The sequence below is a fragment of the Clupea harengus genome, chromosome 17, assembly GCF_900700415.2.
Source record: "Clupea harengus chromosome 17, Ch_v2.0.2, whole genome shotgun sequence".
NCBI lineage: Eukaryota > Metazoa > Chordata > Actinopteri > Clupeiformes > Clupeidae > Clupea > Clupea harengus.
This window is the reverse complement of record NC_045168.1, coordinates 8,335,093-8,360,862: the sequence shown is the minus strand read 5'-3', so window position 1 is coordinate 8,360,862 and position 25,770 is coordinate 8,335,093. Positions and strand designations below refer to the sequence as shown.

General features: G+C 43.0%; 2 protein-coding genes across 4 annotated transcripts; both read left to right on the top strand.

Moving 5' to 3' along the window:
• Positions 1–4,768: 4,768 nt before the first annotated feature.
• Positions 4,769–7,107, top strand: LOC116224436 (basic proline-rich protein-like). Of its 3 annotated transcripts, XM_031584161.1 has the most exons (4): positions 4,769–4,846; positions 4,923–4,981; positions 5,056–6,819; positions 6,895–7,066. In XM_031584161.1, the coding sequence occupies exons 3-4, from the start codon at positions 5,424–5,426 to the stop codon at positions 6,966–6,968; spliced, it is 1,470 nt and encodes a 489-aa protein (XP_031440021.1). In that variant the 5' UTR covers positions 4,769–4,846; positions 4,923–4,981; positions 5,056–5,423; the 3' UTR covers positions 6,969–7,066. The 3 variants fall into 3 exon arrangements, with proteins under 3 accessions (XP_031440021.1, XP_031440018.1, XP_031440020.1); XM_031584158.1 differs by having other exon boundaries at positions 5,056–7,066; XM_031584160.2 differs by lacking the exons at positions 4,769–4,846; positions 4,923–4,981 and having other exon boundaries at positions 5,513–6,819; positions 6,895–7,107.
• Positions 7,108–7,136: 29 nt separating this feature from the next.
• LOC116224472 (probable polyketide synthase 1) lies at positions 7,137–24,480 on the top strand. Its single transcript, XM_031584424.2, is given in 6 exon segments — positions 7,137–7,689; positions 7,792–7,830; positions 17,905–18,086; positions 18,584–18,808; positions 18,810–23,236; positions 23,238–24,480. Coding segments are annotated over 6 exon segments (6,294 nt in total). The 3' UTR covers positions 24,106–24,480.
• The last annotated feature ends 1,290 nt before the right edge of the window (positions 24,481–25,770 follow it).

Below are 25,770 nucleotides of genomic sequence, written 5' to 3'. Positions count from 1 at the left end.
AAAACTGGCCAGTTACAATGGGATAGGGTCCAAGAGCTAACAGGACAGGAACTGAGGAAATCCAGAAGCCCTTAAACAGGAAATATGAGATTTAAACACAGCGAGCCCAAGTGGTGCTTCCTCGGGAGCCCCTATGGCATGTGACCAACCAGAATCGTCTTTTTAAGATTGGGAGATAAATCGCACAGAAAATTGCCTGACAAGTTTATGTTTACATTGAAAGATAATATATTTTGTTTAAAGCGATCACCTAGCCTACTAAATGATAGCTGTTGTTGCCTATCCAACTCTTAATAGTAGTTTTATCTTTATCTTAACAGATTCCTTCAAATGCAGAAACAACTGACAAAAAAGTAAAAGAGTTATGACGGCAGGATGTTATATTCAAATTTTTGCCTTTTCAGACAAAACAGTTCAGTCTTTACCCCTGTCATGGCCTTTCTTCCGACATCCTCTCGCCTGAAACTGCCCATTATGTGTCATTTTCCTGTTTTTGCGTAGTGTGTCTGTCAGGCCAAAGAGACTCACAGAAGTAAACCCAATTATTTCACCAATGGACAAGATAGGTGCCCACATGTCAAGCTGGGATAATAACACATCCCTACCTGCTCTCCCCTTAAATTTGGCAGGGATAGAGATCCTTGAATCATTTTTGAAAAATGTCAGTGGGGACTTATTTCATGTGAGTACATGAACATTTCATTTACAAAAAATGTATTCTGAAAAAACACAGAAAGCACATCCAGTTTAAGAAAATACTTCTATTTAAATCAGTACATCCTAATTAGTTGTAGAATATTTCTCAAGTTCACATTATATTATCACATATATATAAGTAATACTATGCACGAACATTACAGCAAACTACAATGCTCAATGTATTATTTGTATTACTGCACAGAGGAAATATTATTAAAAGTTACTTGCCTCTTTTGCAGTGGTGGTGAGTTAAACACAAGGCAGCCTCCCCCAGTCCCCCCTTCCCCCGGGAATGCTTGGAATCTCTTCACTGCAGGATCCCTTCAGCTTGGGATCTCCAGGTTCAGGCTCCTCTCTTTTATTTTGGTTGACATGGAGCAGATCCCAGACAATGAGTGACCTCTACTGGAAGTTCTCATGTCGCCCTCGTATGTCAATCTCCAATAGGTGGATTCCAACCTGGTTCTGTCTCGAGATGTCTTTAAAAACCTGAAGGCATTAGGTTTTGCATATATGGCTGTGAGTTACTCACTCATAAATGTGTTGACTAGTCTTGCCTTGCCATGACACTGGCCTTTTGATATTGAGAGCTACAACATGAAAATAAGTCAGGTGTGGGATATTTACTAAGAAAATAGCTTTACTGTTCAGTAGTTCATTCAAGCCAACATAGGTCAGTTTCATTAAAACACTAGCTTAGTATCTTATAGTACTATCTCACTATTTTACTGGTTTCCCTCGATCAGCAACAACAAATGATAATCATATACAAGTATCTCAGCCATCAAATGGTCAGTGACAGACTGCTGCCAGGCATGGTGTCTTAGTCTTCTTTTGCAGATTACTATTCATGACATACACAACTATATTCCCTCAGAGGAGTGGAGAAGCCAAAGAAAAATAAACATTTGAGAGCTGGGCTTTTTCCATCCAATATCACTGACCAGCTGAGTTCAGCGCTTTAATATTGAAAAGCACTTATGAAAGGGATCATGTTGCCAGTCAGAGTACTCTTGTATCGATTTCCTCCCCAATGACTGGATATCTCCAGTTGGCCTGACAAAACCTTGTGTATTTATAGCAATGAGTTATGAATCATTGGCGCAAAGCTAAAAGCATTGTCCTTAACTGATCTTACTTCCTGACTGGGCGAGGGCTATCCACAGAGATGTGTCCACTGTGAAAAGAGGATTTTAACTCAAGTATATAAGGAGCACCAGTACATAGCCATCAAATACCAATTAAATAAGCTTAGATTGTTAAAAGGAGTTGTGTAACAGGGTTATTACCATGTCACAGATAGGTCAGACGCAGTACACATCTGTGGTACTGTATGTTTTATCAATGCAAAAGCCACATTTTGAAAAAAACAGGATGTGGTCAGCTGTTTTACATGGGTGTCAAATGACAAAGACTGCTCAAATTCAACCCCTAGATTGTGCAGGTTTGAATGGGTAGCAGAGTAGAGGCTCAATACTTTGCTAGATCACCACACTGTCATGCACTTATTCTATCCCATACTCTGTGTGCCACCATTTACCTGCAACGTAAATAATTGCCGACATTGACGTAGTTTTCTGTTCCATTACTCTACTTACCCTTGTAATAGTAACCAGTACTTGAATGCTCTCTCCCCACCTTATCCTCTATTCATTCTGTATGTATCATGTAGGGCTGAACGATTTGGGAAAATAATCTAATTGCGATTTTTTACCAAAATATTGCGATTGCGATTTAATATGCGATTTTTTTTTTATCCTCTTTTTTTCCCATCAAAACGTAATGAATGTTTTAAATATGACCAACACAATATTAGATACATTTAGTGTCAAATATTCTTTCCCACATTTTACATTTTTATTTAACTGCTCATTACAGAAACAAGAACAACAAATCGGTGGCTTTGCCACTGTGCATTTAAGTAATTTAAAAAAAGTCATTTTAAGTATAAACACTAGGCATGCACTTTTTAAACACTGTGTGCAAAATGTACCATCTTAAAAAAAAAAAAAGACCACGTTTTTTAATCGCGAACGTTGCGGTTAGAAAATCGCGTTCTATCATATCGCGATTTAATCGCAAATGCAATTAATCGTTCAGCCCTAGTATCATGTATATACCATGTTATGTTGTATTGTGTACATTTACCACATGTACGCTAGCATGCTCATCCTGATACATGTATTGTGTATGAAACTCATCCTGATTGTTTCCCCTCCCTTTCTGCCACAGACCCCCCTCCCCCCTTCTTTTTCTATCTCTACCTGGTCGACTCCAAGCAGATGGGCCCCTCCTTATGTGCCGGGGTTCTGCTTGAGGTTTCTTCCTGATTAAGACGGAGTTTTTTCTTGCCCGTCGCCAATGTCCTTGCTGTAAAGGGGTTTAGGCCCTGGGTTCTGTAAAGCACCGTGAGACAATTTCATTGAATTGATTATGGGAATAACATTGTATAGGAGCAACAATCAGAACTTCTGTCTTGTCAGCATTAAGCTGTAAACTATTTTTCCGCCGTCCAATCCCTGATAGTATTTAGACAATCGAGCAGCTTAGTTGACCTATAAGCCTCAATAGGTTTTGTATGAAAAGTAGAGTTGTATAACATCTGCAAATAAATGATATGCAGTATTAAATCTGTTATTATAATCTGTTATTATAGTTATAGATTATTATCTGTCCCAGCAACTGAAAAATAATCGAACCCTGTGGGACACCACAGTGACAGTGGACAGGAATCACACAAAGAGGAGAGGAGACACAAAGTCTCCAGTAGAAACAGTGAAACCTCTATCAGTGAGATGATATGTAAGCCTGTCTAAGGCTATGCCCACCCAGTCACACAACCTCTTAATAAGGATTTGATTATCTACAGTGTCAAATGCTGAACTGAGGTCAAGAAGAACTAACGGAGCAATCACCTGCATCAGAGGACATTCAAATATAATTTGGATCCCAAACCCAGACAGAAATGTATTATAGACATTGTGTCTCTCCAATGCAGCAGTGAGTGTTTGGCCACAACCTTCTCTAAAAGTTTGGACAAAAATGGGAGTTTGGGTATAGGCCTTTAGTTCTTGAGCTCCGCAGTGTCTAAGTGATGTTTCTTTACTATAGGCTGGATGGTGGCAGAGACTCTAAGAAACTCAACAAAATGATAAAGAAGGCTGGCTCTGTGCTGGGGACTGCACTGGAGCCCCTGGAATTGGTTATGGAGAGAAGGATGTTGTGCAAGCTGCTCAACACAAGGGACAACACTACATAACCCTTAAACAACAACAATATATATATATGTACAGTATATATTGTAATTCTTTATTTTCTCTTTTTACCTACCTCATTATGTGTGTTTTTGTAAGATATTTTTGGTCTTGTCATTTAAGTGAATTGCTGAAAATGGCTGAATTGGCTGAAGCTGATATTGACAATCAGATCCCATAAATTTTTCCAACACATTGTTTTTTAAATCACCACAGCAGGGATGAAGGGGCAGTTGGAAAGGTTAAGATACTTTTTTATAGTATTGAACATTAAAATATGTCTAGTCATAATCTAGTAATTTCTAGATTTTTTGAAAGCATTCTGATAGTTGATAGGGCAGTCTTGTGTGACATCATAAGAAATAATTTTTCCATTTGCATTCAGTCCTGCTCAATATTTGTCTCAATTTGCATATACTGTCATTAAGCCAGGGCTGAGAATGAGTTTTGGGTCTACACTCCGTCATAAGCGCAACCGTTTCAAGAACTGAGGTACATGGTGAATTGAAGCAAGTAATGAACTCATCAACGCCTGACTGAGAATTAGACTGATAAATAGGTTTCACTACAACAAACGTGCTGCTAATTTAAGCCAAACAATAGTGCTGCTTTTCCTTCTTGTATTGTAATGGCAAAGTGGCAGTGAATATTGTCAGTGATGTCAACACTTCTTACAATATGTAATGGAAGTTCATACCTGACCTCACACACAGCAATTGCAATCAGCTGAATCCAGTTGGTTAATTAGGATTCAGACAGAGGAGCTGTGCCTATAAAACACGAGCCTGGTTGTCAAAGCTGGGGTCTTGCTGTAGCAGTGGTGAGGAGAGTGCTACTTTTGGGTCTTCATTCAAACTATTGATGTTGACTATGACTCTTGGTGTGATGTTCAGGTACACATTCAATTGTTTGTCTTTAGGTATATCTTTTTCTATCAGTTACTTGGTCTAAACAAAGTGTATTCTGCAGGTTGCCTTGGATATGCCTTTACTTCATAAGTGAAATCGGCTGTCAACAACTTCAACAAGGTATGAGTTGGTACTTTTTTGAAGTTAAATCAAATGTAAAGTATATTTTCACTGAAGCCCTTGTTTTGTTCTAGGGTTGGTAGTTCCCCAGAGTTTTGGGTACTCTAGAGTCAGGCCCACCCCTCCTGGCATGGGCTCTGTACCCTCCCTGAACGAAGGTGAAGGTGTCCCAAGATACAATGGACCTTCTAAGGAAAACACATTTTTAAGTAGAGGAGCTTCCTCATGACCCAGCAAGCCAGATGCAGATGCCATCAAACCAGGCAAGCCATGTCTGGATGCCCTCTGCTCAGGTGAGCCAAGACGGCATTTCTTCAATCCAGGCAAACCCAGTGTGGACTCTCCTCACCCCTGCTCAGGAGATGCCCCAGGCCCCAGTGAGCCAGGCAGCCCAGGTGCACCAGGCACCGGCCAAGATGCCCCAGTGAGCCAGGCAGCCAAAATGCCCAAGGTGCAGGCCCAGATGCCCCCGGCCCCAATGAGCCAGACAGCCAAGATGCCCCCAGCATGGGCCCAGATGCCCCCAGCCCCAGTGAGCCAGGCAGCCAAGAGGCCCCCAGGCGCAGATGCCCCCAGCATGGGCCCAGATGCCCCAGGCCCCAGTGAGCCAGGCAGCCAAGAGGCCCCAGGTGCAGATGCCCCCAGCATGGGCCCAGATGTCCCAGGCCCCAGTGAGCCAGGCAGCCAAGATGTCCCAGGCGCAGGCCCAGATGCCCCCGGCCCCAGTGAGCCAGACGGCCAAGATACCCCAGGCGCAGATGCTACCAGCCCCAGTGAGCAAGACTGCCAAGATGCCACCAGTGAGCCAGGCAGCCAAGATGCCCCAGGTGCAGGCCCAGATGCCCCAAGCTCCAGTGAGCCAGGCAGCCAAGATACCCCAGGCGCAGATGCCACCGGCCCCAGTGAGCCAGACGGCCAAGATGCCACCAGTGAGCCAGACAGACCAGATGCCCCAGGCGCAGATGCCCCCAGCAGGGGCCCAGATGCTACCGGCCCCAGTGAGCCAGGCAGCCAAGATGCCCCAGGTGCAGGCCCAGATGCCCCCAGCATGGGCCCAGATTCCACCGGCCCCAGTGAGCCAGGCAGCCAAGATGCCACCAGTGAGCCAGACAGCCAAGATACACCAGGTGCAGATGCCCCCAGCATGGGCCCAGATGTCCCAGGCCCCAGTGAGCCAGGCAGCCAAGATGCCCCAGGTGCAGGCCCAGATGCCCCAAGCTCCAGTGAGCCAGGCAGCCAAGATACCCCAGGCGCAGATGCCACCGGCCCCAGTGAGCCAGACGGCCAAGATGCCACCAGTGAGCCAGACAGACCAGATGCCCCAGGCGCAGATGCCCCCAGCAGGGGCCCAGATGCTACCGGCCCCAGTGAGCCAGGCAGCCAAGATGCCCCAGGTGCAGGCCCAGATGCCCCCAGCATGGGCCCAGATTCCACCGGCCCCAGTGAGCCAGGCAGCCAAGATGCCACCAGTGAGCCAGACAGCCAAGATACACCAGGTGCAGATGCCCCCAGCATGGGCCCAGATGCCACCAGCCCCAGTGAGCCAGACAGCCAAGATACCCCAGGCGCAGATGCCACCACCCCCAGTGAGCCAGACTGCCAAGATGCCACCAGTGAGCCAGGCAGCCAAGATGCCCCAGGTGCAGGCCCAGATGCCCCAAGCTCCAGTGAGCCAGGCAGCCAAGATACCCCAGGCACAGATGCCACCGGCCCCAGTGAGCCAGACGGCCAAGATGCCACCAGTGAGCCAGACAGACCAGATGCCCCAGGCGCAGATGCCCCCAGCATGGGCCCAGATGCTACCGGCCCCAGTGAGCCAGGCAGCCAAGATGCCCCAGGTGCAGGCCCAGATGCCCCCAGCATGGGCCCAGATGCCACCGGCCCCAGTGAGCCAGGCAGCCAAGATGCCCCAGGCCAAGATGCCCCCAGCATGGGCCCAGATGCCCCAGGCCCCAGTGAGCCAGATGGCCAAGATGCCCCCAATTAGCCAGGTAGCCAAGATACCCCAGGCGCAGATGCCACCGGCTCCAGTGAGCCAGACCGCCAAGATGCCACCAGTGAGACAGACAAGATGCCCCAGGCGCAGATGCCCCCAGCATGGGCCCAGATGCTACCGGCCCCAGTGAGCCAGGCAGCCAAGATACCCCAGGCGCAGATGCCACCAGCCCCAGTGAGCCAGGCAGCCAAGATGCCCCAGGTGCAGGCCCAGATGCCCCCAGCATGGGCCCAGATGCCACCGGCCCCAGTGACCCAGACTGCCAAGATGCCCCAAGTGAGCCAGACAGCCAAGGTGCCCCAGGCACAGATGCCCCCAGCATGGGCCCAGATGCCCCCGGCCCTAGTGAGCCAGGCAGCCAAGATGCCCCAGGTGCAGGCCCAGATGGCCTCCACGCTGGTCGAGATGCCCCTTCCTCAAATGACTCAATCCAACCCTTTAGGTAGTCTTGGCAACTCCTCCATGGATGTGAGTGGAGAAACCTCTTCTAATGGTGGTGATGCTGAGGGTCCCTCATCAGGGCAAGAGCGCTACCTTGTGATCACAGAGCCATCAGGTTTTCAAACGCGCTACCTGGTTAAATCCTTCAATCGTTACGTGCTTGGGAAAAGGGTCTTTTCCCAAACCACCTACATCCCACTGGACGTTCCTCCATGTGATGCTGCTCAGCCTGCTCCTGTCCCCAGTTTTCCTGGACATGAAGCCCAGACTGGTCAAACTGTAGACTACACTCCATTAAGGTAGGCCTGGGTGTTTCTGTATGTCTGTGGTCCAAAGTGAGTGTTTGAATTCTAATGTGTTTCTTTCTCTTCAGGAAAGGCTAAATTTGCCCAGTTGATCTTTGCCCATGGAGGTATCAGTTCACTTTTTTTCTCAAATTCTGTGTTTCATGTGGGAGGGAGTCTTGCTTCTCATTTTGTCTTTTCAGGCCCTGAACTCAAACCTGAATGGATATCTAGGATGCAGATTTTCTCTAATTTTGTCACCTTAATTTCTTGATGCCCTTTTAACCTCCTGCTAAAACTGAATGGAACTGATGGGTAAAAGGCAGGCTATCAATGCATAGCACTGAATTATTGTCCTTTACTTTAAAAAAAATGTCCCGCGTTACCCAGAACATGCAGCAAGTAAATTGTACAGTTACGCAGAGTGTTAAATGAGCCACAAGGTGGCAATACACTCTGCATAGTGATGGCCTCCAGTATAATTGGATAAATCAAGGTTATCATTAAGGCAAGGCTTGTTTTGGAGCTTCATCTATTCATTCCTTGGCATCCAAGTTTTGCGAGCTGAAGGTTTCTGCACTTCTTGTCTCATGGGTAGAGCCAGTGTTCGAATTACATGGGAGCCAGAGGGAGCTGAGCTCCCATAGAGTGAGGACTAGCTCCCATGAAAGCAACAAAGTCAAAAATCTGAGGGAGTCTTACAATCAATAATATTTTGAAATGAATTAAAATAAATCAAATTCTGTACAAAAATGTCTGTCTGTTGTATGCATGTGTCAAGTTATATACAGCCTATGCCTACCGTGCGCAAAAGCGCTGCTCGCACCTAGGCTATTTGATTGTATAGCCTTGGCAAGCTATGTGCGCGGTGCGCCAACTTTTTTATGAGATAGAGCCCCCCCTTAGAGACAAAAATCGTAGAGCCATCTAACACCTAAGGACAGCAAACACAGCACTCGCCCAGTGTTTCTCCATGTTGAGGGGAATACTAAATAATACATATTTGCAGTGTCCTTCTAGTCTGGGTAGGATGTGTACATAACTGTGATATTTCTTGACCACTTGCCTGCCTGGATCTTGAGGTCCATCCAATTTTTGCTGACAGTGCTGTTATGGAGATGCTCTTCCTCTTCGTCATCCATCTGGTACAGTTCAACCAGAAAGACAGGAGAGTTTTAGACAGGGTAAAAGGGTACTATTTTAAATTATCCCTGTGGTATTTTGACCAAAGTATGATATTTCGTTAAGACCCCAAGGAACCATATCAACTTGTGGTAAAATGGGCATACGATGACTCCTTCAAGCTATCATTTCTCAGTCTCCTTTGCCATCAGTTTCTCGTAGTTGTCTTCTTCTATTAGCCCCAGAAGTAACAAGTCTCTTGGGCAAACAGTTTTTCTCACCCTCTTTACCTTGTGATTGTGAGAAGAAATCTCCACACCTCTTGCTCTTCTTTTCTGGAAGCTTCCACAGCTTCCTCCATTTTCTCCCTCTCTCTTTCTGCCACTCCTTCTCTGGGTTTCTGGAGGTCTCCAGGTCTGGATTTTTAATTTCATTAATTTAATGAATACAAAAATCTAAACTCCTGTGTGAGGGACTGAGGCAGCCACCCCATGTTTTGGCATGTGGGCCACTGGAATCGGTGGTGAAGTCAGGAAGAAACACAATGCAGGAGATGGAGGCTTAATATACAGTATACTTGTTTATTTACACATCAACCCCTAACATGTGCATAAAATAAACAAACATACATCAATCTAGGCACAATCTGTATTCACGTGTCTAAATACAGCATTCACTTAACCTCAGAGCAGGTAAGTGTTCTTTTTCTTTCTCACGCCTCTCAGATGCCTCTTTCATTCTCTCCTCATGGAATGTGGCACCCTTTAAATAGCACAGCCCATTGGGCTAATTTCGTCCAATTAGCTCCAATTCGATCCAACCATTGACCTGGAGTGTTCTTGTTTTCCATTCTCCATTTTATTATCTTAAAGTGTCCTTGGTAACGTATATTTAGTGTCCTGTATTATCTAATCTGCATAGATACTATGCCCTACAGTGACAGCTGACAGAAAAGATTATATTCATCTGCTTTGGTACATGACTGCCACCCTGTGTTCATAAAGTATGATATGAAATAATAATATTGCCTACAGTATTCGATAGGTACCGGTATCAGAATGTTCATGAACAGTTTTGTTTTAGAATAATGATGATTATCTACAACAAAAAATGCAAGTTATCCAAAATTGTACTATAATGGCATTTTCATCTACCAAAAATAAGCAAAGTTTTGATCATTTTAGCATAATTGCACAATATTACAAACATTACCAATAACAAAAAATACAAAAATGTATAACATGTATACCCTCATGAATATAATTATATTGAATAGTTTAACACAAAATGTGTTAGAATTCTATTTCTGTTTTTTTTTCTAATGTAAATGCACCAGCACTGGACAGTTTATGCAATTTTGGATTTAGGCAGTCCACTGCCAACATTTTGACTGAAACAAATGACTGAAGCAAAGTTTCATGAAATGTGTTGCACTTGTAAAAGAAAAGTGATGAAATTTGGTTGAAATATTCAGTTAGACATATTGGCCACACAGTATACACATATTTAAGTTTATTAAAAACATTGTAAAATATACATACAAATAAAGGGATTTAAACAAATGTCTCTATATTACACACTACAAGCACATCACAAAGTTATAATAATGGCACTATACATTTCACATGTAAAATATTAGACAAATATTGACCAATAATTTCAACAGGTGAATCATTTTCCTTTTCAAATTTGACTGCATTTGTGCAACCAATGTTTATTACACATAGAATCACATACAACATGAATGTCATTTTCTATTTTCCCTCTGTCAGTAATAGTAACCCCATCCCTTGTAGAACAAACAGCAAAAGAATGCCCTTCAGCAAATCCGAATCAGAAATCAATGTCAATGTGATCTCCCAAAAGCATTGTTGGCATTTATCATGATAACTGAATTATGGTGTATCAACTGGTGCTTCATTAGACATGTTAGAGTGGTTGCCTGTTTTCAATGTTGTGTCACGTTAATGTTGCTAGTAAGACGTAGATTAATAGCAACCAAATTACACTTGTGGTTGAGCAATGCGTCAATTAGACATCATAAACATGCATAATCATGCATAGTCTTGGCCCTCTGTCTACGTAGGGTGCTGTAAAACTGTAAGATTTACTTCTGTCGTGTTGTTGCACTCCCATCGTTTGACTGCAAATGAAATCTCATTCTATATGAATATTATGTAGCTGAGCTATATCTGATTAATCTGGTAAATTGGTGAGTAGGCTGTGTCAAATATATAAAACGTTCTAGATGTTTGTTTTTTCGTGTTCTCAGTTACCATTATGATGGAACGTAAAGATGTAAAGATTTTGCAATACAGTCAAAATCAATACTGAAATCACCTTTATGACAGTTCACTGGATATTTTATTCTGTTGCACGTGAGAGTGCCGTATTTGTTGTAGTCAGATAGAGCACAATAGCCACCTATTGACCTTTCTTGGTATTGCTGGTTGTGAATACTCAAACCTGTATATGCAGCCAAGGGCTGGGCGATATAGTACAGGTCCTGGGGAAGATTTGTATGCGCTTCATTTAGTGGAGAATATCTCAACTGTTATAGACTAATATGACCCCACTGAACAACGTGGGATGTGTGCCAAAATCTCTATCCGGGACGAAAGTCCTGATCAATTTCTACCAGATTAATGTTCATATTAAGAGAAATACTTTTTGTATTACACTTTGTCTAAAAAATAATATTAAAATTTGCAAATGAGGCGATATCTCATTATATATGCGTACATAAACCCTTGAAGCTACAGATTTTCTGAGGTGATCACAATGTTCACAATTAACATGATTATAAGGTCATAGAAGAGTGTAAGCATTTTGATTTGATATAAATAAAATGGCTAAAAAAAGTTACAAATATTACCTATTACATACAACTAGCAACATCCAGGAATTGTCAGTTATTTATTAACCTAAACTTTAAAAGCTTACATTTCCTAGCTGTTCTAAATATTGCTGTCATCACATCATCACCTCCAACTTTTTTTTCAACAAAAGTTTACTTGGCAGCCATAGTGACCTGAGGTCATAGCAGAGCACATAGCTGTCAAGCAAGATGACTTGTGAGATCAAGAAAAGTAAGGAAATCTACTCTTTATTCTCTGTGTTGGCGTGTACACTTATAATGTGTCTATCATATGAGTTGTAATTTTGTGTGTTTAAATTACTGGAGCACATATGTTTCTGACCTGTTCCCAATATTGAGGGATCTGACCAATTCTCTGTGCTCTAGAGACTGGATTCTCTACCTCAGTGCAATGGAGAGGGCAACTTCACTGTTCTTCTTTTTTGGGATATCAAACTACTGTCGATGGACACCATTATTCCTGCAGGACTGCTATCAACTGAAGGAGAAGTTCCCACTCCTCTATGACTCATTCATAAATGGTGGATTTGTTGTGAACACCACCAAGAAAGGTAGTGGAGTGCCATTTGACCAGGCACTAGAGCAGTGTTACAACCGGCCTGCCAAAGTGAGTGGAGGGATAATTGGAGTCACCAGGAAGAAGGAAGCAGTAGCTCTTTGGGGAATCATCAAGCATAAAATAGACCAGTATGTTGATCTCCTTGAGATGAGGGATGATGTTGGAGGAGAACTCTCACTTCCTCATGACTTCAACCCGAGCACTACAACTAAAATAGTAAAGATGGTGCAAGGCATAGAGGAATATCTCCTCAAGGTATGCAGTCCTTTAAGAGACCAGGTAATGCTTAAGAATGTTCTCACTGGAGAAATTGTGACCAAGGTAAATGTAGACAAGTTGTTGTATCACAGAGGGCAGTGCTGCTTGTGCTAAATGTATCGATGATCCACTCAGAAATAAGTCGATATCGATACACCCGACTATTAGTATTGACTATTAGTAAAGTCAAGTTTATTTTGCCAAAGACCACCTTGAGTTTGGCTTCCAAAGCAGATATCAAAGATGAGACAATCAAAGCTCTCATGTTTATTGAGTATGGGTGTCACGGGGGGTTCACAGTTGAGGAGCTACTCCAGCATGAGATCACCAACTCTGCATTCTTCTTGGTTGACAAAGACGGTTACTTGAGGAAGAGTGCCAAATCACAACTTGGGACTGAGCTATTGAAGTTGTGTTCACAAATAGATATAAAAGGTCCAGATACCTACCCCCCCCCCCCCCCCCCCCCCCCGCAAACACACGCCAACATTATCGACTTCATTGCATTGGTGAGAAAGGTCTCCTTAAAGAAACTTGATCCACCCATCAAGACATTCCACGACTTTGCTATTGCATTGACATTTATGGTCACCAAAGCTGGAGGCAACTGTGATGAGATCCATATAATTTTCGAGACTTACCGAGAGGACAGCATCAAACATGCAGAGAGGGAGAGAAGAGGAAAATCAAAAAATATGGTTGTCCTTGATGTGATATCACCTAGGCGAGTAGGCGAGTGCTACTCCATTCCCTCGGCTCAACTGCACACACGAGGAAGCTGATGACAGGATGATGTTCCATGTGCAGGACATTTTAAGTCACCGTACAGGATCTACATCACTGACACTGTCATCAGGTGACACAGATGTCTTTGTGTGCCTATTATACCACATAACAGTCAATTGGAGAAGTCTTGGCCTCCAAGAGCTCTGGCTTATCCGCAATTCAGGAGTGAAAAGATCAATATTACCACTTCATGATATCTGCAAAGCGCTGGGAGACTGTAACAAATTGGCTTCAACTCAGAAACTCAAGTTATTAACATAAATTTGAGACACTGTAGAGGTGCAACTTGAGAACACACGACAAACAATTTGCTTAGTTCATTCAGCTTTAAGGACATGAACCTCATCAAACATTTTCAACACTAAACAACACATAAGTCAAACACATCAAATTATACATCAAGTCTAGTGAAGCCTTGCTTCGAAAAAGATTGTCCAACAGAAAACAGTCGGCCTTCAGACCATGTGCGGCCAGCACATGCGACAAACAAACTAAAAAAAACTCCTCTTCTCTTGCAAACAAGATGGAAAAATCACAGTACCATAAATTCCAATGATTCCAATGATCCAATGAGAAACACTTTGTTTCTTACTGGGGTCTTTTTCGAGGGTGTCTAAATCCTAATTCATCTGTGGCGGTGCCACAAGACGAGCTCACACAGTGCCTCCCAGCACTACATGCGCTGACTGGGTGTGATACAACCAGCCAAATTTCAACTAAACTTGCAGCTCTGAACACTGTCCGCAAACCAGACAACTTTTCTCTGATTCTCAATTTCAACTGTCCACAGCTAACAGAGAGTGCAATACAAATGACAGAAACATTCTTGGTCAAATGTCTCAAACCATCAACAGATGGAGACATTTGACAACCTGCGCATTGCTGCGTTCAATAGTAATGTCCTCAAGATGGACTTTGAGAGGACCGCTTGCACCTCAACTAATGCAAGAAAACATATACAAAGAGCCTATTATCAACAGCAGCTTTGGGTCCAAGCACCATTTACAGACGCCACCTCAGTCTTAAATGCAGATGCTTATGGTTTTGTAAGAAAGGGCAGTTTATTAGTCCCTGAGATTGTAATCTCAAAACCTGACCACAGCATCCACCCTGGACATCTAGAGACAATTAGAAATATCAAACCAGAATTCTTACACTGTAAACATTGTGATCACCTAAGAAAATTTGCATATTCTATTTTCTTTTTGAGACAAAGTGTAATATAAAAAGTATTTCTCTTAATATGAAGATTAATCTGGTAGAAATTGATGAGGATATCTATAAAGGAAAAAAAAGTCCCATTCACCTGTAGTGTGATAATAGTATGGTTGAAGGTCATTGGAGTTCTGAATAGAAGAGGTTGGCAACGTCCATTCTTGTGTAACATTAAATAAACCAGCGTATATAATCAAAGTATTTATTTACACAATGATAGGAAAATATCACACAATATGTAATATAGCTAAATGTAACTAACTAATGAATTCAAGGAGTGTGGGGATGTGTAAGAGAGAGAGAGTGTGTGTGTGTGTGAGCGAGCCTGTAGGCTCGGGGTTGCGCTGTTAGGAGCACGCCAGAAAGAATGTGTGTGTGTTCCTTTGTTTGATCACCGCAGTTCCGCGTGCATGTGTGTGCACGTACGCAAACATACATGTGATGTGGAAAAAGGACGAGCCTATGTGCAGCGCGAAGTTTGAGTATTACTTTCGCGTGTGTGGCTATGTGAAGGCCAATGTACAGTATGTAATCGTTCGCGATTAAGATGCCATGTTAGAAGAGGGAAATAGTTAGTGATGCATGCAAGACCCGATGTGTCTGAGAAGCAATCCTAGCGACAACCCTTAGATGGTGTGGCGAAGCCAACTACCAACTAACAATGAAAATATATAAACAGTTACGTTCAGTAAACAAAACATATGAAACACATGAACAATGGAATGTAAACAGTCTTATGCTTAGCCAGGTTGTGAATAGCTAGGATAGCTAAATGCCCAGTTAATGTCAGAGTTTACCAGTCCTTTGGGAAGAGGCGTGCGGATCCGACGTAGATGAGGCAGAGAAGAGATGATGCTGTCCGTAGATGGAGAAAGGTGTCCTTGCTGTGATGTCTGTTTCACTGCAGTTTAGGTCGGAGGATTTGACCACTTGTTCCGTTGCAGTGTCTGCGAATCTGTTGCTGTTCCCTTGGCAATTTAGCTAGCAGGTCTATTGTTAGCTGCTTTTGCTAAACTTACTTCGTCTCACTTAGCAGTTCGTTGACTGAGAGATCTTAGGCGTGTGTCGGCCGTAAGAAGTGAGAGTGTTCTCTTTGTTGCGAGAGAACAAAGAGAGAAGGCCTTTACCGGTTGACGGTGTGCTCCAAGCAATGCTGGAGGTGCGGAGAGGTCAAAGAGGTTGCTCCACGGTCCATGCCGGGAGGGAGAGAGAGCCACATCTGGGGAGACGCGGCTATTGTCCAAGCTCAAGTGGGCGTGGTTAAAATTGCATCAGGTTACACTTTTATGATAGGTAAAGTTGTACGTAGGTTCCGGGTGAAACCACACGTAAGTTACTGATTAAAGTCAAACACAATGGACGAATTTCAGGTGTACCTACACTGAGTTAAAAATGTAATAGACACCTGTAAAATTAACCCAATAGTTTGACAAAGTAAATTCAAAATAAATAGCTACTGTATTCATATCTCATAATACACTACTACCTGGATGTTTACTGACACAGGCAATAGTCTGGTAGCTGACATATGATACATTTGTTTTCAGTATCATCTATAACACTCAGCAAACTTGTTTCACCTTATCTATATTTGTTCATTATTACAAGATACAAAACACATATTTGAAATTGTTAAAACTTAACATTTCCGTAACATGATGCATGTGTTCAAACACTCAGAGCAATTAGATTATATTTGTATTTCAATTTTGTATAAGCTTCTTATTATGCAATTTTACTTTGTCATACTAGTTTTCACTTCAAAATATCAGGCAGCCCCTTTCATCGTGTTTCACTATCTGTGTTGTTTTGTCACAATGTTATGCTAAGCCCTTTATTTGATGGTTGGTGGACAGTTGTGATCTATTATATGTAGATATGCATATAATAGATTACATGTCACGATTCGTGGCACATTGCCACAATTTGGGACATTGGCGGCCTCTGGCGGCCAAAGAGACATTATTACGGACTTATTATTTGTGTTCACATGTACCTTTGTTTTCCTAGTGTGCCCTCACCTGTTTCCCATTGTGTGCCCTCACCTGTTTCCCATTGTGTGCCCTCACCCGTTTCCTATTGTGTGCCCTCACCTGTTTCCCATTGTGTGCCCTCACCCGTTTCCTATTATGTGCCCTCACCTGTTTCCCATTGAGTGCCCTCACCCGTTTCCTATTATGTGCCCTCACCTGTTTCCCATTGTGTGCCCTCACCTGTGTCCCATTATGTGCCCTCACCTGTTTCGCATTGTGCGATTGCCACCTGTCACAATTAGCCAGGCGATAAATACCTGGCTAGTTTCCCTGGCCTTGATCGGGTCGTTAGATTGTCTTTGTCCCCATGGTTGCTAGTAGTGCTCCCAAGCACCTTAGTTAGAAGTGCTCTCAAGCACTTATGTAACAAAGATAAATCTAGGCTATATATCTCTAGGGATCTGGTACCTCAGTGGCCAATAAACACAGGCGGAAGGGGCAAATACAATAATAAAGGAATTTATTAACAAGCCTGTAGTAAAATTGTATAAAAATAGGAAACACTGCTTGCAGTACCGACAGCAAAGACAACTGACTCAAGCCCAAAGACAAAAGGTGAAAGGAAAATAATCAAATCAATCAAAGTAAAGGAAAACCATCAATAAGTGAAAAATGTGAACTAAACGAGCCAGTCTCTTCACACAGATAACACACAACAATATCCTATGGGCTACAACACAGCAAACGTGTACAGCGACCCGGATCATACGGTAGGCTATCCTTACTGTTACCAGATACCAAGCTCACCCATCAATGTGTAATGGCGTTTGCCGGCTTGCTCTCTCGACTCTCGCAATTCCCAGACAAAAGCGGCCGCCCCGTCACCCGAGTTTCCCTTCCTTTTTAAACCCCACGTAATTGATAAACCTCCCACTCGTTCATCACCTTGTTACTTCCATTCCAAAACGCAGGAAACTAAAAGATAGATGCCACGAGGCCATATCAAGTTAAGTCCCGTAACGCAAGTACATGTAAATAAACACACATCTTATTATCCCCAAATAACACAAAAGCCCCACTCAGTACCCCTTACACTTAGTTCGCAGTGCTCTCACGCACTTTGTTGCTGCTAGCTCTAGCTAGTTTCTGCACTCTCCAGAGACATCCTCAAGTATCGGGTTAGTGTTTTGTAGCCTTCTTAGTTATGTGCCTTTTGCCCTGTTCATTATCTTCTGTGTTTTGGATTACCGTTGTTTGAAAACAATAAAGAAAACAATCGTGAACATCCTGCAATTGGTTCCTCATTAACACACTTGGCTGAAGCGCTGGTTCCCAAATCCAGCGACTCGGGTTTCATCCCTGAGCGAGCCTGACATTACAATTGATTTCTAAGTGGCCTTTCATTCCACAGGTGACTGTGACATGGCTTTGTGTGGTGGAGTGAGCTGCATCATAGAACCAGGACCATTTGTGTCTCTCAGCAAAGCCAAGATGATCTCACCTGATGGCACCAGCAAACCTTTCTCCAGCAGAGCAGATGGATATGGCAGGGGAGAAGGTTGTGGGATTGTTCTTCTGAAGCCTCTGAAAAAGGTACTTATTTACAACCCTTTGCAGTGTGTGTGTGCTTGCGTGTGCGTGTGCCAAAGAGAGACATATGGGGTAACATTTAGAACTCTAGAGTAATGTATATTTGGTTGGATTTCGGATTGATCTTTGTTAGTGTCTTATTAATAATAATAATAATAATAATAATAATAATGGAAATTTGTGGCTGACCAAACTAGCCCAACCAATATCACAACTAGTTTTGCAAATATCTGAACAAGTGTAGTCAAATTTGTAAAATACTTATACACCTGTTGTTGCTAAGGGAGAGAGCAGTTACCCCACCCAGCCTTAAACCCTGGTCTACGGTGTACCAAACCTGCACCCTGACCACAATGCCAAAGAGCCAGGCTCATTGGTATGGCAATCAGAGCACATACTCAACCGTAGTGATGACACTCTGTCACAACTATCTTGGGCAAACATACCAGTTATGTCTGTATCATATCTTGACTTTCCTTGCATTGTAATCATATCAATATCCAAACTGGTTTACAACTTTTTTTTTATCACAGGCCCTACAAAATTCTGACCATGTCTGGGGTATTATTAGCAAAACTGCAGTCAACCAAGATGGTCACTCTGTTTCTCCACTCACCAAGCCGTCCATGGTCCAGCAGAAAGAGCTTCTCAGCAGGATCTACTCCACAGAAAGTGACCTGACGAGTGTCCAGTACATAGAGACTCATGGGACTGGAACACCCAGTTGGTGACCCAATAGAGGCAAGCAGCATCTCTAACATTATTGCCAAAGCCAGACCCCCAGGATCAGAGACTCTCATTATAGGCTCTGTGAAAAGTAACATTGGACACACTGAATCAGCAGCTGGTGTAGCAGGATTGATTAAGGTGCTCCTAATGATGAAACATGAGACCATTGTTCCATCAGTTTTCTACTCAGAAGACAATACTAGCATAGATGCAAAAGCTCTGAATCTCAGAATACCAACTAGGGTAGAGAAATGGAAAAGCCCTTCTCCAGATGGAAGGGTGGCAGGAATCAATAACTTTGGTTTTGGTGGGACCAATGCCCATGCAGTTGTCCAGCAGCACAAACAGCCACAAATACTAAAAGCTTCAGTTAACAAAAATCATCAGTTTTTTGTGCTCTCTGCAGGCTCTGAAAAATCACTTGCAATGGTAATTGAAGACACAGAATCTAAACTTGAGAAAGAGATCATGGCTGATCTCCAAGCTATAGCGTACACATCAGCATGCAGGAGAACTCACTTAAAGCACAGGTACAGAATGGCCTTACACTCCACCACACTGACAGACTTGACAGACCAGCTTAGATCTGCTCTCAACAAAAAGTTAGTCCAGTCAAAGGCAGACCCCAAATTAGTGTTTGTATTCTGTGGCAATGGTGTAACTTACAGAGGCATGTGCAGGCAGCTCCTCAGAGAAGAGCCTGTTTTCCGACAGAAAGTAAAGGAGATTGAGACTCTTTTCCAAAGCTACAAAAGGTTAAACATCATAGACCAGCTAGAGGCAGAGACAGATGAAAATAATGATTTCTCAAAGCCTGAAGTCATCCAGCCACTGCTCTTTGCTATCCAAGTTGCTATTGCTACTCTCCTGAAGCACTGGGGTGTCAGAGCAGATGCTGTCCTTGGGCATTCTGTGGGAGAGGTTGCTGCTGCTCATTGCTCTGGCCTGTTGTCTCTTGAGGATGCAGTGAAAGTCATCCATTACCGCAGTGCTTTACAAAGCAGGGTCACAGGAGGGAAAATGCTGGTTATCAGCAACATGGCAGTGTCAGAGGTCTTAAATCTTCTGCCCGCTTACTCAGGAAAGGTTTGTCTGGCAGCATACAACAGTCCTCAATCTTGTACAGCATCAGGGGATGCAGAGGCCATTGTCAAACTACACCAAAAGTTAAGCAGCAGTGACAAATCCAAAAATACTTTTCTTCGCATTTTGGACGTTCCTGCTGCCTACCATAGTCACATGATGGACCCCATTCTATTGGAGGTTAGGGAACGTATAGGAATCATGCAAGAAAATGCCAAGGAGACAGAACTCTTCTCAACAGTGACAGGAAATGCCGTGTCCCCTTCAGATTTTGTCAGTGGCGAGTACTGGGCCAAGAACATCCGTGAGCCTGTATTGTTCGAACAAGCTGTGAGAGCAGCAGCCAAAGACCGAAAGAATGTGGTCTTTGTAGAGAAAGGCCCAAGACGAGCTTTGCAGAGGAACATCATAGAGACTCTGGGTAAAGATGTTACAGTTCTCTCCTCTGTGCAGCCAGAAAAAGATCATGAGGCAATGCTCATGACAGTAGGAAAATTGTTTGAGGCAGGGTTTAATGTAGACTGGGACCAATTTTACAAAGGCGTCTGGGCCCTTCCAACACCCTTTCCAAGATATCAGTTTGACAATGCTAAAAAAGATGTCATTGTTAAGTCAGCACACAACAACTACACTAGCAGCCATCCTGTGATATCCAAGTCTAGGACAGATGGTAATACCTTCAATTGTGATCTCACATCTGACTCACTGTCGTATTTGTATGACCACAAAAATAATGGTGTTGTAATCATTCCAGGGGCCTTTTATGTTGAGCTGGGCCTTGCTGCATATATGGAATATGCCAAACCCAAGGTCCCACTCAACACGCTGCAGCTCAGTATCAATTTCCAGAGTCCTTTTGTTTTCAGCCAGAACGCCCCTGACATTAAAGCACAGCTTGAACCGGCAGGGAATCTGACCAATTTCAAAATATTCTCCCACTCAGCCACCTATGCCTCTGGCACAGTGGAGCACAGGCAAGGGAGGTTTGTTGAGGAGCAAAGAATAGCACTGGACAGCATCCGCCAAAGATGTCAGTCAGTTGTAAATGCCGATGAGTTCTACAAGTCTCTCTGTCTAGGGGGGTTTGAGTATGGTACATTGTTCAGGAACAAAGGAGATGTGTACTATGGAGAGGACCTCAGGGAAGCTTATTCTGTTGTAACTGTACCTGAGGAGCTGCTTCCTCAGTTACACGATTACTTCATTCATCCCATTGTGTTAGACTATCTGATGCAGCCTGTCACAGTTGCTCATGGATTTCTTGCCCGGCCCGGGTTTCCCTCAAGGATAGGGACGATAACTGTCATGCAGCCTCTGCAGAGTGAAATGGTGGTCTATTTGAGAGCAGTGACTGTGGGAGCAGATGATTTTGAAATCTGTGGGTGTTTCACAGACAAAGAGGGTGCAGTTTTAATTGAATTGAAGCATATAATGGTCAGGTTCCTTGGAAGTCGCTCTCGAGTTGTGGAGGAGTACTTCTACCATAACACCTTCAATGCAATAAGTCTGGACAGTGAAGGCATTGAGTTCCCCAGAACACTGGTCTTTGCTGACCAGTTAGGGGTGTCTGAAGCCTTGAAAAATCATTTGAGCCCAGCCTCTAGGTTTTTCCCCTTACAAAGTGCTAAGGTATTGCTGAATCATGGATTCCCAGCATTACTCTCAGAGCTGAAGATTCCTGATATGACCGCATCCTTCACAGAGGTTTTGTTCATGTGGGGTCTTGGTGACATAACCAACCACAAAGTTGATTACATCCTAGAGAACATTGCCTGTTGCTGTGAGATTTTCCGGCAGATAGTTGTCTATCTGAAGGATATTCATTTCTCACACTCCATCAGAGTGGTGACTTATCAGTCTACTGAAGAGAGAATAGATCACATAAGTCCAGGGTTTGTGCTTTCTGGCATGACACGAGCATGTGCATCGGAGATCTCAAACCTCTCCTTTCAGCTGATTGACATTAGCTCTGTCTCAGCTGAAGACATCAGGGCCCTTTTGCAGGTCTTGACCTCCTACCCCTGCAGCAAATATCCAGAACTGGTGGTGAAAGATGGGCACGTTCTCCAGCCACAAATTACTCGCACCTCAACACCAGCCTTACATAGTCCTGAGAGTAAGGATCACTGTTCACAGGCAGTAAGCTTTTCTTTGCAGACGGCTGACCCTTATAAGATGACCAGATTGTCAGCCGTTCCATCTGAGAAAGAGGATGGTCAGATTGATGAGAAAAATGTTGAGGTTGAACTCAATGAAATATGTGTGCATTCCTCAGACTACTTCCCGATCAGTGCCTCTGACTTTAATTTTGGCCAGACGATATACTGGAATAAACACACATCTCAGAACCACAAGCTCCTGGCTCTTGATTTCAGTGGTACGGTCATGGCTGTGGGGAAGAGTGTGAGCAAACTGAGAGTGGGAGACCACATTGCAGCCTGCTACCCCATAGCAGCAGCTTCAAAAGTTGTTATTCCAGCAGAGGTTTGCTACAAAACAAATAAACTTCCTATCTTCAAAGAAGCTCCATGCCTGTCACATTTTGCCCTTGCATGGGAGGTCTTGCATAATGCATTATCTAAGCCAAAAAAGCATGGCCATTTAGGCATTATCACCACTGCCCCTGACTCTAATCTTGTGAGGATCTTGATGCTCACAGCAAAAAAGACAGGGTGGAATGTCACAGTAGGAGCTGATCCTAGCTCCAGTTTTGACAATGCTGATGCAGTTGTTCTACTTCCTCCATGTCAAGAATATATGTTTGAAAAAGTGGGGAAAATGTCCACTAATACAGAAACCATTATTATTTGTGACAGCCACACAAACACCTTATTCACTCAAAGGGCTTGCAGAGGTGAAAATATGCGAACCCAGATCATCTACATGTCTAGCATAATGCAGAAGTTGTCTCTGCGAACGCACAATCCACATATCTACCGGTGGCTCAGATTAATGCAGTTGGACAACAAGTCACTGGCTTTTAAGAAGTCCACTTTTCAAAGAATGAATTCTGGTTACATAGATTTCCTTTCCACTGAGGAATCAGAATCGTACTTCAGTTGTAAGACACTGCGGGTGCTGGTGCTGAAAAACAGCACTGCACTGTCTGATATCCCTTTGCTGCCCAAACCCAAACATTTATTTCACAAGAACGCAGTGTACATTGTGACCGGTGGACTGTCTGGGCTGGGGTTTGAAACGGTGAAGTTCATTGCCCAGAGAGGTGGAGGACACATTGTTATCTTCTCCAGGAGCAGTCCTTCCCCACAGGTCCTGGACGACATAAGCAATGTCCAGAAACAATGGTCTGCCGTCATTACTAGCCTTAAATGTGACGTGTCCAATTTCTCATTACGCCTTAAATGTGACGTGTCCAATCAGAGGAATATTCCACAGTGCAGTTGTGCTTCACGATGGGCTCATTGAAGGCCTCAATAAGTCCCTCTATGAGAAAGTCATGTATCCAAAAGTGAATGGTGTGTTGAATCTGCACCATGCCACCCGGCACTGTGAGCTAGACTTTTTTGTCTGCTACTCCTCCATCGCCTCATTCCTGGGAAATGCCTCTCAGACAAACTATGCCTCGGCAAATGCATTTTTGGATACATTTTGTCAGTACCGCAGGAACCTTGGACTTCCTGGCCAGTCCATCAACTGGGGGCCCCTGAATATTGGTCTTCTGCTGAACAAAGAACATCTTCAGAAGTTTCTTGAGGCAAAGGGTATGATGGTTTTGGACGTCACTGAAATTCACGAGAGCCTACAGCAATGCCTCCTGTTAAACAAACCACAACAGGCAGTGTGTAAATTCAACTTCACAAACATTAGGTACCATGTTCTCTCTCAAAACACCTCGGTCAACATGCGCTTGAGAGCATTAGTGGAGGACAGTCTCCGGAGAGCCAAAATGTCTGATCATGTATCAGCCCTTAAAACCTCAGTGTCTTCACCAAGTGAATATGTCCGGTCTGTGCTCAGTGAAACCATCAGTGTTGAGTATGATGAGTTAAATGAGGAAACATCCCTATCGACTCTTGGTGTTGACTCCATGTTAGCTATGACTCTCCAGAATCTGATCTTCCAGGAAAGAAGTGTTAATATCCCTCTCGTTAAATTATTGGACCCTAACAGTACTATTGCTACTCTGGCAACAATACTGATGGAGCATTCTGATGATTATGAACATGAGAATGAGGACACAACGCTGTAGGTAACATATTCAGATTTTCAGGGGACAGAAGTTTGTGTAAATATTAAAATAAACTCTGCAAAGTTGTGAGTCAAGTAAGAATTGCTCTTCTGAAACAGCCAAGCAACCATGTTTCATAAAAAAAGGATTTACAAGAATGTTGTAGTAGTTATCTAAATCTCAGTGTTTATCTAAATGTTATCTTCTCTGAATCTTAACTAATCTGTAGAAAAACATATCTGAATAAATTAATATTTTTTGTAAAATTTAAATGAAATCGCATTCAGGACTGTACATATTACAAAATGTAATTACTTCATAATATCATGTAATCAGTGGCGTTTCTACATTAGGGGCACCTGGGGCACTGCCCCACCAGATCGAGATGGCGCTGTGGTGTGGAAAGCTCAATACATCTGTGCTTTGTGGCAAAATATATCTTACTTTATTTAATATGCAAAGTAGCAATTCAATTGTAAATGTGTGTGTGTATAAACTAGACTCACAAGCATTATAGTGCTGTTTTGGAGTAATTTGATTCGTGTGTGTTTCTGTGTTTGTGCTTGCTCTGTGAAATGCTGCCTGCTCTCCCCTCCCTCCCCTTCTGGGGCAGTGCTGCAAACATAAGACTGTTGCTATGGAAACACCAATGAGTGTGAGCGACACAGGCCAAAGTTTACATTGGGAGATGGGGAAGTTTCAGATGTGCCCCACAAAATCTGCCTAGCAACCCGTGACAAAGAAAAAATAAATCATACAGATCCTACTCAGACAGATCTACGCCACTAATGTTATTGCTCGTTAGCTATCGCTAGTTTTCTACTGTTTTGGAACCAGCCCGTGTTTCAAGTTGCAGCCTGAAATAATTTGTATTCATAAGACAACATTTTATGTAAGTTTTGTTCATTTAGCAGCATGTTTTTTTGCTGTTATTTGTTTCAGTTGCGCCTTTCGCCTGATGTTGTGTGCGTGTGCCACAAGCTTGATAAAGCATGCAAGTTATTTGAACTATGTGTAAATCTAATCTTTTTATTTGATTGCAATCTATTTTATTTTACTTTGTTGCTGTATTATAAGCAACATCTTTGTGTCACGCTGAAAACTGAAGCATGTGAAATGTAATTGAAATAGGATTTCTGCTCCCTGCCGGCACTCAAAATGCAGTTCATAGCCTATGCCTACCTGGGCATATAGGCAAATGGCTTATATAATAATATAATAATCAGCTATCTCTATTTTTGTGACGATGACATGACGTTATACAAAATTGCCCCACCAGAAATTTCGGGCTAAAATCGCCACTGCATGTTATCAAGTAAAAATAACATACATTTTGTGTTCGTTTTTGTTGTTGATTTTGATGTTTTGAAGCTCCATGGTGAATGTTATTTTGAATCTGTGGTGTTGGAAAATAAATATGTATATCATACCTCATACCTCATACCTCATACCTATACCTAATGATACATATGAATTAAAACTTTCTGTGGACATAAGGCGCCAGTCATTTCTTAAATGTTATGAAATTCGCCTTTAGTGAGTTATATAACTATATATAACTATGATAATATATCCTGTAAATATATTAAAGATGATTTTATATATCAGTTTAGGACATCAACTTACCACTAAAATGAATGTCATGGCGGTTCATTATGTAAAAGTGAATAACTTTCTTTACACTTT

Excerpts from the sequence above, each read along its gene's own strand:
- LOC116224436 (XM_031584158.1), top strand. The coding sequence starts at position 5,424 with ATGCCCAAGGTGCAGGCCCAGATGCCCCCGGCCCCAATGAGCCAGACA.